Source organism: Dendrobates tinctorius, unplaced genomic scaffold (genome assembly GCF_039654945.1).
Source record: "Dendrobates tinctorius isolate UK_male_01 unplaced genomic scaffold, ASM3965494v1 ptg000230l, whole genome shotgun sequence".
Lineage (NCBI taxonomy): Eukaryota > Metazoa > Chordata > Amphibia > Anura > Dendrobatidae > Dendrobates > Dendrobates tinctorius.
The window spans coordinates 12,175,022-12,190,718 of record NW_027361897.1 but is presented as its reverse complement, the minus strand read 5'-3'; the positions used below and the strand labels follow the sequence as shown (position 1 = coordinate 12,190,718).

At 45.7% G+C, this 15,697-nt stretch overlaps 1 protein-coding gene across 1 annotated transcript in view; it reads right to left on the bottom strand.

Annotated features, from left to right (window-relative positions):
* The window catches only part of LOC141059713 (protein FRA10AC1), an 85,230-nt gene that overhangs the window by 50,997 nt on the left and 18,536 nt on the right, over positions 1 to 15,697 (bottom strand). Inside the window, exons 5-6 of the mRNA XM_073555831.1 lie at positions 10,010 to 10,086; positions 7,778 to 7,858 (exon numbers count right to left, since the gene is read on the bottom strand). Of these exons, the coding sequence (XP_073411932.1) occupies positions 7,778 to 7,858; positions 10,010 to 10,086 (158 nt within the window). The remainder of the gene's footprint in view (positions 1 to 7,777; positions 7,859 to 10,009; positions 10,087 to 15,697) is intronic.

Below are 15,697 nucleotides of genomic sequence, written 5' to 3'. Positions count from 1 at the left end.
GTTGAGGTCCCATGATTCCAATGGCCTTCTATAAGGAGGCGCCACATGGGAAAATCCTTGAATGAACGTCTTGACCTGAGGTTTGGTGGCAATTTTGCATTGGAAAAGCACTGACAAGGCCGAAATTTGGCCCTTGAGCGAGCTAAGCGCGAGACCTGATTTTAATCCGGATTGAAGGAACTCCAATATGGCCGGAATGGAGAACACCAGAGGGGATCGACCATGATCCTTGCACCATGAAAAGAAGGTTTTCCAGGTGCGGTGATAGACACAGGTTTCCTAGCACTAATCATGGTGGAAATCCCGTCGCGAGAGAACCCAGCCTGTGTTAAAATCCAGGATTCAACAGCCACGCCGTCAAAGACAGGGCCCTGGAGTTCTGGTGGTAAATCGGGCCCTGAGAGAGCAGATCCGTGCGATCTGAAGTCGCCAGGGGACGTTGGAGACTAGTTGTATTAGTGCTGCATAACATGCTCGGCGCGGCCAATCTGGCGCGACTAGGATCACTGGTACACCCTCCGCTCTGATCTTCTTGATAACTTTCAGAAACAAGGGAAGAGGGGGGGAAAGGTGTACGGGAGCCGGAACCGGTGCCATGGCAGAATTAGGGCGTCCGCTCCGATGGTGCATGAATCGTGCAATCGGGCAATGAACCGAGACACCTTGTTTTTAGTCTGGAGGCCATGAGGTCCACATCCGGAGTCCCCTAACGATGACAAATCTGCTGAAAGACTTCCGGATGAAGAGACCACTCTCCCGAGGCAATGCCTTGGCGACTGAGAAAATCTGCCACCCAATTTTCTACGCCCGGGATGTGAATAGCTGAGATGTGCGAATGGTTGGTCTCGGCCCAATGGAGGATGTGACTCACTTCGTGCATGGCCCTCCTGCTCCGGGTACCTCCCTGTAGATTGATATACGCTACAGCCGTGGCGTTGTCGGATTGGATCCTGATGGGGTGACCTGCAAGGAGATGGTGGGAACTCCGTAGAGCAAATCTGATCGCTCGTATCTCCAAAATGTTGAAGGGGAGATGGGACTCTCGGGTCGACCAACGACCCTGAGCCGTGTGGTGACGAAAGACCGCACCCCAGCCAAGACGACTTGCGTCGGTGGTTACCAACCATCTTACTGGGAGAAAAGACCTCCCTTGATTCAGGGAGGACCTCAGTGTCCACAACCTAATAATAATAATAATAATCTTTATTTTTATATAGCGCTAACATATTCCGCAGCGCTTTACAGTTTGCACACATTTTCATCACTGTCCCCGATGGGGCTCACAATCTAAATTCCCTATCAGTATGTCTTTTGGAGTGTGGGAGGAAACCGGAGTGCCCGGAGGAAACCCACGCAAACACGGGGAGAACATACAAACTCCTTGCAGATGTTGTCCTTGGTGGGATTCGAACCCAGGACCCCAGCGCTGCAAGGCTGCAGCGCTAACCACTGAGCCACCGTGCTGCCCGTAACCTAAGGGACTGCCTGACCCGCAGGGACAGAAGGAACCGACGGTCCATGGAGAACGGGTTCTTGTCCCAAGCTAAAAGCAACGCATATTGCAAGGGACGGAGATGGAACTGAGCAAATGGAACTGCTTCCATTGCAGCCACCATCTTTCCGAGAACTCTCATGCTGAAACGAATGGAGTGAGAAGCTGGTCGGGAAAGAGTCCGCACTGCCTGTTGTAAGGCTTGCATCTTTTCTGGAGGGAGAATGAGCAACTCGCGGGAAGTGTCCAAGATCATCCCTAAAAGGGAAATCTGCTGAGCCTATTTCGGGGAAGACTTTTTGAAGATTATCTTCCACCTCAGGCGCGAAAGTGTATTTACTGTTATCTCCACGGATTCCTCGCAGGCTGGAAGGGACGGACCCTTAATGAGCAGGTCGTCCAGATACGGTAACACCATTCGGAATCGCTGTACCCTGACAAACTGATTTAACAATCTGAGATCCAGTATGGGCCGCATCGTCCCGTCTTTGTTTGGAATCACAAAAAGGTTTGAATAAAATAATCTGAACCTTTCATGATGAGGGACCGGAATGATGACTCCTTCCTTTAAGAGAGCCTGAACAGCCCGAAGGAAGACTCTTGTCTTTCTCTTGCTGGTAGAGGAAAGGAAAAAGTGAGATGGAGGGGGGGGAGAGGAAAAATATATCCTGTATCCGGAGACACCAGCTCCCTGACCCACTTGTCGTGGATGACCGCGAGCCAGGTGTGGCTGAAGGAAAGTAGGCGACCGCCTACTCTGTCGGTGTCCGCCGGATACCGCAACAAGTCATTGGGTAGATCTATGAGATCTGGCTCCCCTAGATCCAGAAGCCCTAGGCCTGGGTTTCCAAGAGCGGTTAGGTCTGTATGAGACCTGGGAGCCTCTGACTCCGCATGGGGATCGAACCTGATCCGGAAGAGAAGGTAGAGGAGGACCAACCGGAATTGTTGCGAAAAGATCAAAAGCGTGTCAGCTGTTGGTGGCGAAACGGCCAAACAGCCTTTTGTTGAGGAAGGAATTTACTTTTTCCCCTGGTAGCATCAGAAATGAGCTGATCCAGTTTCTCTCCAAGAAGACGACCCGTTTGAAAGGGGAGAGAAGTCAACGATCTTTTGGATATGGCATCTGCCCGCCAGTCGTGGAGCCATAGGGCTCTTCTAATGGAGATCGCATTACCGGCAGTTTGAGCAGCGCAATTGGCGGCATCAAAAGATGCGTCCACTACAAAGTCCGCTGCGTGAATTATCTGCCTGGCGACCATGGTTGCCTCCGGAGGAAGATTAGTGCCCTGGAAGGAATTAATCAAGACTTCTGCCCAAGCGGCCATTGCTTTAGTGACCCAAATTGCCGCGAAAGATGGAAAAAGCGCTACTCCTGAAGCTTCGAAAACTGAACGGACAAGGTAGTCAATCTGACGATCGGAGGGGTTTCTGATTGAGGAACCCTCAGAAACGGATAGGAGCGTTTTTGAAGCAAGACGCGATACAGGAGGGTCCACCGGAGGGGACTGTAACCAATCCTTCATTAGGTCTGGATCAAAAGGGTATTTGGCCTGAGTAGACTTTTGCCCTGTGAACCGCTTATGCGGACGATCCCTATGTTTCTGGACAACTTCCTTAAAGTCCGGATGGCTGGACACTCACGCACACGCTTGGTTTTCTTAAGTGAGATAGGATGTGCTGGAGCGGGAACATTACCCTCATCCAGCTTCAGAATCCTGTTGACTGATTCTAAAAGAGAATCAAACGACTCTTGATCAGATGGGGGATTCTGAGGGGCTGATGTGTCAGATTTGAATTCAGAGTCGTGCTCGCTGAGAACTCCAGGAGAGGGAGAGCGAGAGACAGGAGTCACAGATGCGCGAACGGGACTAGGGGACGCGTCATGGGTTCGCTTTCTCGGTAAGGATGCTCTCTGGGTTACAGAGTTCTCCCAGAGGAAGAATATAGCCTGAGTCAGAGACTCCACCGACCGTGACAGGGACGCAGCCCACTCAGGGGTACTAAACGCAGGAGGCCCGTCAGTGGCGGCGAGGGGCGATTGAGCGCAGGTCCATTCGCAGGCCAGGTCGCAGTCCGTGCATAAAGGATTAGTCTGTGCACTGAGTAAGGCAGGCTTGCAAGTTGTACACATGGTAAAAAACGCAGTGTGCTTTTTAGCAGCCCGTTTAGCCTCCCTAGATTGAGACATAGCGCTCATGAAAGGGTTAACAGCAGTCTGTCTGCAGCTGCAGGGGATGTGCCGGGAAGGGGATGTGCCGGAAAGGGGTTAAGCTTTAATCTGAGGGCAGATGCAGCTTACCCACTCTTGTGCTGTGTCCCCCGGGAGGAATAGCGGTGGCCCTGCGGTGTCACCCGGTATCCGGCAGAATGCTCGCCTCACAGTTCTCCAGAGCAGGCTGAGGTAAAAAAAGACATGGCCCCCGAGATTAGGATTGCACGTCTCGTCAGGGATGAGAGGCGCCAGGACGAGGGGCGGCGATAATAGCGCGGGCGGCGCTATTCAAATTGCAGCCTAGTAGGCCGGAAATTTTTGAGCCTAACAGCGGTAGGCGCCGGGGCTATTGAAATTGCGGCTTAGCAGGCCTGGGACTAAATTTTTCTGGTGCCGAGGGGGGGCCGCGATGGGGGACTGGTGCTCCGCTGCTGACGCTAAGTCAGCGCTTCTCCCGGGGGCCAGGACCCGACCCCATACCTCAACTCCAGTGCTCAGCGCTGTCCGGGGCCATCCATGCAGGCTCTCATCCTCCTGGGCTGATGTAGCATAGCTGGAGTAGTTCTTAAAGGGGCATGCTCAATCGATCCTCCCTATGGTAGGGGGATGGAGAGCTATGGGGCTGATTCAGGGCCTTCGGAAGCGCCGTCCAGTCTCCTTCAATCCGTGCGCCTTCCCTCATATCCGTGGATTACCGGAACTTTTGCCAGAGGAATCAGCCCCAAACGTCGCAGCAAAGTGTACGGGGAGGTATATTCCGCATGCTTGCCTGTTGTTGGTTCGGGGGAGAGCGGGCCGTAGAAAGGAACCGTCGCCCCCTTCACTCCGTTAATTAAAAAATAAAAATTTACAGAAAATTCAAAAATAAAATAAAAACGGTGGGGTCGGAAGCCAGACCCAAGTGCCTCCTACAGACACTAAGCATGAACTGGAGATATCTTATCCAGCGAGAGGGTGTATACTGCAGGGGAGGAGTTCACTTTTTTTCTGGTTTACTTAGTGTCCTCCTAGTGGCAAGCAGCATAACACCCACTGTCTCTGTGTCCCCCAATGAGGCGTAGGAGAAATAAAGATTATTATTATTATGTAATGTATTGTAAGCGTGTTAATATACTTACTGATCGCAGTCTACCCTAGTTTCCAACTACACTCTTGTCTACTCATATAGGCTGGGTTCACATAGCGTTCGGGTGCTGCGTTTAACGCATCCGTTACATAGCGGCATTAACGCTATGTAACGGATGCGTTAACGCACCCATACACTCAAACTGTGTTCCAAATTATTATGCAAAAAGAGTTTAGGGGTGATAAGGTGTTTTTTGTTTGTCATTTAAATTCATTGATGGTAATGTGTGTCAGGGCTCTTTATATCACTGAAAGCAATTGCAGATACCTGTGCAAATTAGTTTGGCAGGTGTGTCCAAATAATGGCAAGACTACTTAAGAAGGCTTTTTCACATTATTATGAAGCCTACATTTTATGCCAAAATGGGAAAGAAAAAGGATGTGTCAAGATATGACTACAATCAACATTGCCAAGACACTTCATCGTGATCATCGCACAATCAAGAAGTATGTATCTGATTCCCAGCACACACGTGTGCGTGCTGATAAGGAAAAATTGAGGACTCTTTCCAACAGGCAATTGCGTCAGGTTAAAAGGACAGCTGCAAAAATGCCTTGTCATAGCAGCAGACAAGTTTTTGAAGCTGCTGGTGCCTCCAACGTCCCCCGAACAACAAGATGCAGGGTCCTTCAGAGGTTTGCAGCTGTGCGTAAGCCATCCTGTCGACCACCTCTATCCACTGCACACAAGCAGAAGCGGCTCCAGTGGGCCAAACGATACATGAAGACTGACTTCCAAACAGTTTTGTTCACTGATGAGTGCCGTGCAACGCTCGATGGTCCAGCTGGATGGAGTGGAGGATGGCTGGTTGATGGACACCCCATGAAAACACGGCTAAGGCGCCAATAATGTGGAGGTGGAGTAATGTTTTGGGCTGGAATCATGGGGAGAGAGATTGTCGGCCCCTTTAGGATCCTGAAGGGGTAAAGATGAACTCCATAATCTATGTGGAGTTTCTAAAACAGCACTTCGTGCCATGGTTCAAGAGGAAGAACCGTGCTTTCCGCACCAAGATCATTTTCATGCATGATAATGCACCGTCTCATGCTGCAAATAACACATCGGCATCTCTGGCTGCTATGGGCATAAAAGAGGACAAACTTATGGTGTGGTCACCATCTTCCCCTGACCTCAACCCCATTGAGAACCTCTGGAGCATCATCAAAAGGAGTGTCTATGATGGCGGGAGGCAGTTCACATCTAAGCAACAGCTCTGGGAGGGTATTCTGGCCACATGCAAAACAATTGAAGCACAAACCATCCAAAAACTGAAATTCAATGGACGAGAGTTCAGAAGCTTCTTTCGAACAAGGGGTCCTATGTGCAAATGTAACATCACCTAGAATAAAGTTTTGACTTGAAAACTGTTTGATTTCATTGTGTAATAAGCTGATAATGCTTATAATTTCACAATTGACCATTTTTTTTTTCAAAATAAAAAGGTTGAAAACTCTGCTGTGCATAATAATTTGGAACATGCATTGTGAGTGTTTCTTATTTTTAAAAATATACTGTTTTCTTAGGCAGTTTGTTCAAAAACATTGCAATTATACTAGAATATTAGATGACTGGAAAATAACAATGACTGCAATTCATAAAGGTAATTTAGAGAAAATATGAGGAAATATTTTTTGCATAATAATTTGGAACAGTTTATAGACGAGCGCATCGCTAAGGCTAGTTTCACACTAGCGCTTTTGAGCGCAGCGACGGCCTGCGCACGGCCGCCGCTAAGCCCCGCCTCCGCCGGTAGCTCCGGCTCCAAAGGCATACTGCGCACGGCCTGCGCCCCCAGTGATAAAGATAGGGGACGCAGGACGCATGCAGCGTCATGCGCCGGTAGGCGGAGCTACCGGCGGAGGCGTGGAAGGGGGGGGCTTAGCGGCGGCCGTGCGCAGGCCGTCGCTGCGCTCAAAAGCGCTAGTGTGAAACTAGCCTTACGCATGTCATAATCCGCATACGTTAGCGATGTGCTGTCATTCTGTAAGAGACCCTCGGACGCGGTCTGCAGCGTCACTGCTAGAGCAGATGAAGCATCTGGCTAGCGGGATCACATAACGTAATCACGTTATGGGGGTAGCATTAATGCAGTCCATCAATGCTATGCGTTGAACGGACTGCATTAACGCAATGTGAACCTGGTCTTATATGTCTGCCATTCCATTTCGCTGGATCACAGTGGGATCTATGGGGGAGCTGGAAGCTGCTTTTACAATGTAAGTCTATGGAGCATCAGTACAACGCTGACGCTCACATTTCATGGGAGTGCTTCGGCATTGCGGCTTTTTTAAAAGGCTATCCAGGACTATGCAACTTTTTTACTATTGGCATAAGAACCAACAGGCAGGTATTTCCTAACTACCTACCTGTTGTGCCCAGGGACGATTTCTGCGGGCACAGAGCAAGCATAGACCACTCCTGCTGGACATTCATGGGCTTCTGCTGACATTCTGTCAGTAGAGTAGAGGCTTCTCTTCTGCTCTCTTCTATCGATGGGGCGTGACTGCTGGTGCCATGATGACTGACAGCCATCTCCCTGCTGCTTAACTGCAGAAAGCTGGTTATCAGTCAGTAGTTACACCACTTCAACAGAGCAACTGGGAAGAGGAAGAGCTGCTCCGTTGACATGGAGCAGCAGAATCACTTAAATTGTTGGGACCGCCCCAGGTAGACAGCCCGACAGACAGCTAGTGGCTACCTGCTTGTTTGATTTTAGGCCCATAGTAAAAAAAAAAAAAAATGTCCTGGATAACCCCTTTAACTCACAACTCTTCAATACATATGACATATACTAATGGCAGCTCAGGGTCCCCACTCAGTTGTAACGGGGTCCACTGCTTGCAGAGAATAATGATATTGCAAATAAGGCAATTCCTCCTGTCAAATCTGCTTTTTTATTTTAAACACTACAACACAAATGTGAACAAAGCCTTACTGGACTTACCAAGTCATGTCTTCATCTTCCTCTTGCCAAAGGAACCTGTGGTTTTCTCGTATAACGTCTAAGTCTGTTTTACGATTTCCTCTGCAATGAAAATGTACATTATTAAAAGCCTATACAGAGAGTGGAAAGCAAAAGGTTCTTTGTGAACACTGATATTGTCCAATCGGTTGTCTACCCCTGCCTGAGTAATTTTCAACATTAGGGATCATCAGCAATATTATCCTGTAAAGCACTGGGGTAAGAAACATTGGTAGCGTATAAAAGTGAGACTTGACAAAGGTGTGTAGATGTGGTGTAGATCAGAATACTAACTAGTTATAAAACGGTCTTCAACACATGCGTGTGTGGTGCTGTGTTGAGATTTTGCAGTGTATTCTATGTGATCCAGCTTGTAAGCGCTGGCAGGGAGACACCCATCACAAGCAGGAGACAGGCTGGAGTGATGAGACTCCGCCCCTCTGCAAAGTCAAAGACATCATGGAAAATGCAGTTTGCATTAGGGAAACAGTATCAGAGAAGAAGAAAAAAAATCAAGACATGTCTCATAGTGATGGGCGAACCTTTGGATGTTTGGGTTTGGCCGAACAGTTAAAGTTCAATTCGGGTACCAGAACAGTACCCGAACCCGGATTCCATTCAGATGAATGGGGGGCCCGAAAATTCATTGTTGCCACGCTGTCATCTGCATGATAGCACGGCAAACACTGATTTTGATAGGCGGTAAAATCATTACCGCCTGTCAGAGCGTTGCAGTCAGCAGCTGTGACTGGAGGTAAAAAGTTTCACTCTGGTCACAGATGCGTTGGCTGATGAGAGAGTACTACTCCCATCAGCTTACACCTAAAAGCGCGAGCACGCAGCGGCTGATTGGAGTATTCACCAACCGGTGCCTGAACTATAAATTTTTTTTCAAAAACCCGCTGTGGGTTTCCCTTTATTTTTGATTACCAATATAACAAAACTGACAGATGCAGGCTGCAACCCTCAGCTGTTAACTTTATCATGACAGTTTATCAGGAATAGAAGGGTCCCCATGCCGTTTTTTTAAATTATTTAAATAATGATAAATTGAATAGTGAGATAAAGCTGACAGTTGCAGTCCACAGCTGTCAGTTTTGCCATGCTGGTTATTGAAAATAGAGGGTAACCCACACTGCTTTTTTAAAATGTATTTAGTTATTTAAAGCGCAGGTGCCAGCTGATGAAAACACCCATCCGTCGCTGCCTGCTCTGGCTGTTATTAGCGGCAGCAGGTGTAGGTTGAATGGAGTAATACTTTTTCATCATCTGACGCCTCTGTGACCGGTGGTAAATGTTTTACCGCCGGCCACAGCTGCTGGATCATGCTGTCATCTGAGAGCGGCAGCTCTCGGATTGGCAGCTCTCTGATCTTACTGCCGATGAGAGCAGCGGGTGTTTCATGCAGATGACGGAGTGCAAAACTCCCGAAGTATGGGTGCTGAGCAAGGACTTCCTGAAAAAGTCCTTGTTCGGATTCACCCATCTCTACTCATCAACTAAAATAGATTTACTCAAGAACCTTCACAATATGTTTATTAATATTGATTGAATGCTACTTTTGGATATTTTTTTTAAATTGCTTCATGTAAAAGTAGAAGAGAGCCGATAACGCTACAAAAAACATAGGAGTCCCTTCTGGAAGTCTATATGGTTACACAATTTATTTTATTCACTAATGTATCTAACTGGTAACCTACACTTGTATGAAAGAAAAATAGAGAGTAAGACACGACTGCAGAATGACACTACATAAGGATTGTACATACAGGGGCATGGCTCCCCCTTATTGGGCAGTCCATCTTGTCTATATATGCCCCCGGCTATTTTGAGGTCTGCTGACACAAAGTGAGGTGAACTACAAGAGTTAGCGACCATCCAGAGGGGGTACACCTTGTCGGAGCGAGATGGCTTTTACGCTCTTTTGATCAAAATAGTGTAACTAAGTACCCTGTTATTTAACATGTACTATTACTATTTATTTACTGACTGCACGGTATTTTGCTCATGGGCACAGTGTGAATGTGAACTTACACATTAAACTTATACCAACATGTGTTGCGGCTCATTTCTCTGGATGGTTTTGCAAACAAGGATTGTAACCTATAGCTATGGTGAAACATAGGACATTGTAGAAGTGTGCATGGTTTAATTGGTCTGCAAATTACACTTTAGCACATTACGATACATAATGTATAAGGGCAATGCACTTACTTGGGAAGCTGGAAGTCTTGTAGTTTTCCTCCATAATACAGAATGTAGTCATTCACAAACTTCTGATGTCTGGCAAACTGCAACACTTGAGGTTAAGAAAAGTAAAATGTACACGCTGACTACAATCATTTATATGCATTAAAGGATTTTTTTGTAACACAAGGAAATTCTAAGAACTTCAAAGGACCATTTTTTTTTAAATTATGCCCTGATAAGCAAGTCCAAAGAGTTCAAAAGTAGGGTGTATTTAGTTTTTCTCATGACATACACAACATTGAAATTGTAAAGTCAAGCAGGTAACATTTGTGGAGTTATGGAAAACACAAGATGGATAGTCAGGTTAACGATATTAAAAGGTTAAAAAAAATGGAAACAAAACGTTCAAAACATCTCAATTTATTTAGTATCAAGTATGAGCACCTTTGGTTGCTATCAATGAGCTAATTAATGGTTGTCTGAAGAAAGTTCTGTCGCGTTGAATGCACTTGGTCAAATCATCAAGTACCGCTGCTGGCAATTTCCTTTGCAATTTCTGACCAATGACACCCAAAGATATGCTCAATGGGAGACAAGTCTAGAGACGCTGCAGGCCTTGGTACCATGCTTAGGCCACGCAGGATGCTCACAGCAACACGAGAAAACGGCTCCTGGGACGCTTTGAAGAAATGGTCGCAACACTGGTTCCACCACCAAATCGATGTACTGTAATGTGGAATGTACATTATGCCACACCATAATCCTATAAGGACTTGTGTAATGATCCCTTGTGAAGGCCTCTTCATGGCATTGTCCATGCAGTCTCCAGACCAATCTACGGTCAACGTCCAAGAAAACAAAAGCAGAACTCATCGCTGCAGAGGACAGACCTCCATTCTAGCCTCTCCTCCAGTCTTACTCTGCGCCATCAACGGATGTTTTATGATGACGGGCTGTTCAAAGTCACCTTTGCAGACAGTCACAGGTAACTGGTGTTCCAGTGACACTACTGCTTCCTGTCTCTGTGCAGACCCCAGTGCACTGGAAAAAGATTTATTTTGCCCAGACAAGCCTATAAATTAATTAAGATCTATGTGCATTAGCGTATGCCAGCTTTCTTAAGGTCCAGCCACAACATTTTAATTGCGTTGAGGTCTGAACCCTAACCGTACCCTTGACGCACCTTGATTCTTTTCTTTTTAAGCCATTCCGATATAGATTTTCTGGTGTACTTGGGATATTTGTCCCAGTTTTGGCCAAGCTTTAGCTTTTGACTAGATGACCTCACATTTGACATTAGAATAGTTTGGTATACAAGGTCGATTCAATGACTGCAAGGTACCCAGGAACTGTGGCTGAAAAACCACCCCAAATCATTACTCCTCCTCCACCATGCTTTACAGTTGGTATGAGATGTTTCTGCTGATAAGCTGTGACTGAATTATGACAAATGTGGTGCAGAACATTATGGCTTAGCATGTTCACTTTGGTCCTGTCTGTCAAAAGGACAATGTTCCAAAACACTTGTGGTTTGCTTAGAAGAATCTTTATAAAATTTTTAGCCATGTTGGCAACCCATCCAAACAAGCTATACTTATTCAGTCTATTTTTTATTTATGCTCATAAGCTTGAAAGTTTAACATACTGAGGCCTTTAGATTCTGAGCAGTAGCTCTAGAAGTTTATGTAATTTTTCTGAAGATTACATAATTTGATCAGTTGACTGAGTTTGTTGGGACGTCATCTCTTTGGAAAATTGTCAACTGTCTTGAATGTTTTCCACTTGTGAACAATGTTTTGGAAATGTTGTTAGAATTCTTCGTAGACTAATGAGCAGTAACATTTGCATCTCTAATATCACTGCTGGTTGCTTTCCTATTTGGCAATGTGTTAACACATGTCTAACGGCTCTAGACCAGAAAACTGCCCAAACTTCTGCTTTAATAGAGGTGACCCCACTTACTGATGAACAATTAATCAAAAGAATTTGATCAGCAGAACCTGGCTGCTACGTACCTTCTTAAGCAAATTGTTCACTACTTAGACAACACCTTCTCATAATCCATGCTTGGCCCCGATAAAATAAAAAAATCTTACACTCGCCTCCTACACTCGCATTCCTGGGGTTCTCGTGCGGTTGTTGCAACACGTGAGTTTGGCGCCCAATCAATGCTGGTGTCACTATTCCCACTTTTGTACGGCTGGTGAACACTTCCTTCATTACTTAATCGTACGAAAGCGGGAATAGTGACGCCAATGTCGATTAGGCGCAAAGCTCATATGTCACAACAACAGCACAAGAGCCCCCGAAACGGCACTGGCACGGTAGGTGAGTATAAGCTTTTTTTGTTTTATCGGCGTCAAACATTTAGATCAAGAAGGGGTTGTTCTAATAGTGGACAACCCCTTTAATTCTTATGGAAGCAACTAAATTCTTCACACCCTGCTTCTGTGCTTTTGCCCATTTCCTCTTAAATAATGACACGGTGTTCTTTGTCATGTGTGGTTATGCCCCTGAGGTTGCATTTACCTAATTTTATACATGCTTGTTGTTTTGGGCTTAATAGTCCAGCGGGAGTTGCGACAAAGTGTATACATACAGAGATAACAGCAGAGCCCTAAGCAGGTCCACTCACTGGACTCTTCAGCTCAGAAAAAAAAAGCAGATTTAAATACATAAAATCCATTTTTCCAACAAATATATGTATATCAAACTGCTCAGTTTTTTTCTGTTCCACTTGCTGAAAGTTCTCAGAAAATCCAAACTAACGTCTGTTGAGCTAATGATAGAATCGGTCTATTAAGCCACATGATAAAAGCAATTAAAGCAATAATGTCAATAGACAAAATAATCTGGAAAAAATTTAAAATCAGTGAAGCTATGGTATTTGTCATTTCCTTGGAATTAGAGCTCAGGCACTGGGTGAAGCTGGGGGCATGGATCTGTACAGCAGAAGAATTGCTGAGAATTGAAAACTATGCATTTTTCCTTCAATTCTACAGACTTTTCATGTTTTATGCTTGCAGTCAGTGATTAGAAGTCTTTAGGGCAAAGCACAATAGCTACAGAGCTTGCTCTGCAGACATTTGTGTGTTTGTGGGTATGTCGCAGATTTCACTCTATGCACTGGAAAGGGCGAATCCAAAATGAAATCCATAGAAAGAGCTGGCATGTTGTGTAGATCAATTAATATGTGGAAAATGTCCACAAGGTGTAGATGAGATTTTTGAAATCTTATTAATGTAGTCATTTCTATATTAAGTTGTGGATTTCCGAGCAGAAAATCTGAATTGTGTGCATTATACGTGAGTCCTTGAGATCTGCTGCAGACTTCCTGCAGGAAAAAATAAAAACTGTATATGATAAATCCATAGCACTTTGCCTGGATCTTGCTGAAATGCTTGCACTGCAGACTTTCAAATCTGCAGCTCCGCTCAATTTTTGCTGCTGATTCTCTCGGCAGCGCGGACGGGATTATGAACAATCTCACACACAATGCTCGCACTAGGATACACAGGAGATTTTCCACCACTGCTCGATACGCTAAAGATGTTTATCCACTGGAAATAAACTGTGAAGGTTTTCAGAGACCTTGAAAACGATGAGGAATTGATGCAAAAGGAACATTGGAATACTGTGAATCTGAAACAGACCAAGGAATAAAAACCTGAAGAGTTCACAGCACAGGTCACTAAATTACAATATGGGCAGCCAATCGGAAAAATCACTTTTTTTTTCTTCTTTTTGAAGTTTTCCAAGAATGCTTTGCTTATTTGGCAGGGACGTGAATTATTATAGACTTGATCCCAGGCCGCCAATGAGATCATCATGTTCTGGAGAACATTATTTAATACCAGGATATGATGTCATCTTTTTTTTTTTTCTAACAAACCAAAAGCAGATTTTAAATCGTTTTTTTTTTTTATGAATTTTATTTGCATGTCAATTTACTAAATGCAAAAGGATGAACCCTGCATAATGTAAAACAGAAAATCTGATGGAGACAGGAAGCTAAAAACAGAACAGATAAGGCTGGGAGCAATGGGAAATAATGAGATGCAGCAATCCGCTATAATGTGTGATGACCTGTGGATGAAACGTCAGGTTAGTAGTTGCCGCAGTTAGAATGCACATTAAAGTACGTTTTGCATCTTCTGACATTGTGCAGGGATAGATGCCGAAACCCTTGATAGCACCTATTTAATAGGAGCAATGCATAATACTCTGGGCATCACAGACAAGCCTCGATTACTCCACCACTTAGCTTATTACCTGTGACCTACATCCGATGTAAAATCCAATGATAGCGACAGTTAAAAGTGAAACTCCGGTAAAATTATTTTAAGGTATTTTTATTAATTTATGTGCCATGTTTTTCCTGTGTCTCTCATTTCTGCATCAGGAGGTGAGAACAGCTTCTTCTGTAGCTTTAGCCGGCCACTTTCCAAGTATTCCAGGTGCCCGTTCTAATTACCGGACAGGGGCACAGTACCTGCCTGCGATGCACGGACACCACCTCCTGATGTAAAAGTGAATAACCCCTTTTACCCTCTGTACGTACGTCCCGAACAGACTCGTGTAATATTTCAAAATCTTATCTACACGCTGCAGAGGAAATCCATAGTAGAAATTGACCTACGCTGTGGATTTGACATTCACAGTATGCACATTTTCTCAGTGGATTTCTCAGTTTGAAAAGCTATGGGTGAAATATTAAATAAATGCACATTATATCTGCAACACCCCTAAAAATGAATGAAGAGAGGGGGTTCACAGGTCATCACCCCTTCTCTACCTCAATATGGCAGACACCTCATCTGGAAGGACAGGTTTTGGATCTGGAAATGGGACCCGCATCAATCAGGCATTTTTCACGTATACAGAGGCCGATAATTGGACACAAGAGTTTCGAGGAATGACAGTATCTGATCATCAGCAAATATAAATAGACGCTAAAGGAAAAGAGTTTTGGGAAAGTTTTTCAGATCAGGTTATTTTTAAAAAATAAAAACACATCTAAAAAAAACTTTTCTCGTTCGCCTTATTGGGGGACACAGAGACCATGGGTGTATGCTTTGCTGCCACTAGGAGGCTGACACTATGCACAAAAAAATGTTAGCTCCTCCTCCGCAGTATACACCCCACCGACCGGCACCAATTTCCTCAGTTTAGCTTAGTGTCAGTAGGAGGTGGACACGGGTCTTTCATTAGACCCATATCTACCTCGTCGTGCGTCGTTCCTTTACAGGTTCTACGGAGGGATACAGAGTGAAAAGTTACATCTGTACTCCCACGGAGTCTGCGAGTACGGCGTGTACTGCCACCCCGTATCCTTGCAGTTCTCCGCGGCAGGACCAGCCAGACGGACGCCGACACCAAGACGTGCCAGCGACTTCAGGGGTCCTTGTCGCCAGTCTCCCTCCCACTCGCCTACCAGAGCCTGTCGGTTGGATGAGACGCAGGACTTCTTCAGACCCAGGTAACGGATCGGGGATGGGCGAGTATAGATTTTTATTACCTGGCTGCTCATTCCCGGCGGACAGGGGGCCTCTTCAATGGCACAGGGATGCGGGCGCTGCGGGCGCTCGCAGTCGCCCTACATCTATAGGCACACCATGCTCTTTTTTGCTGGCCCCGCATTCCCCCCCTCCTCCCCCTTTCTGGGGACAGTGAGCACAGGGCCTTTTTCCTTTCCTCCCCTTGAGAGCGGCT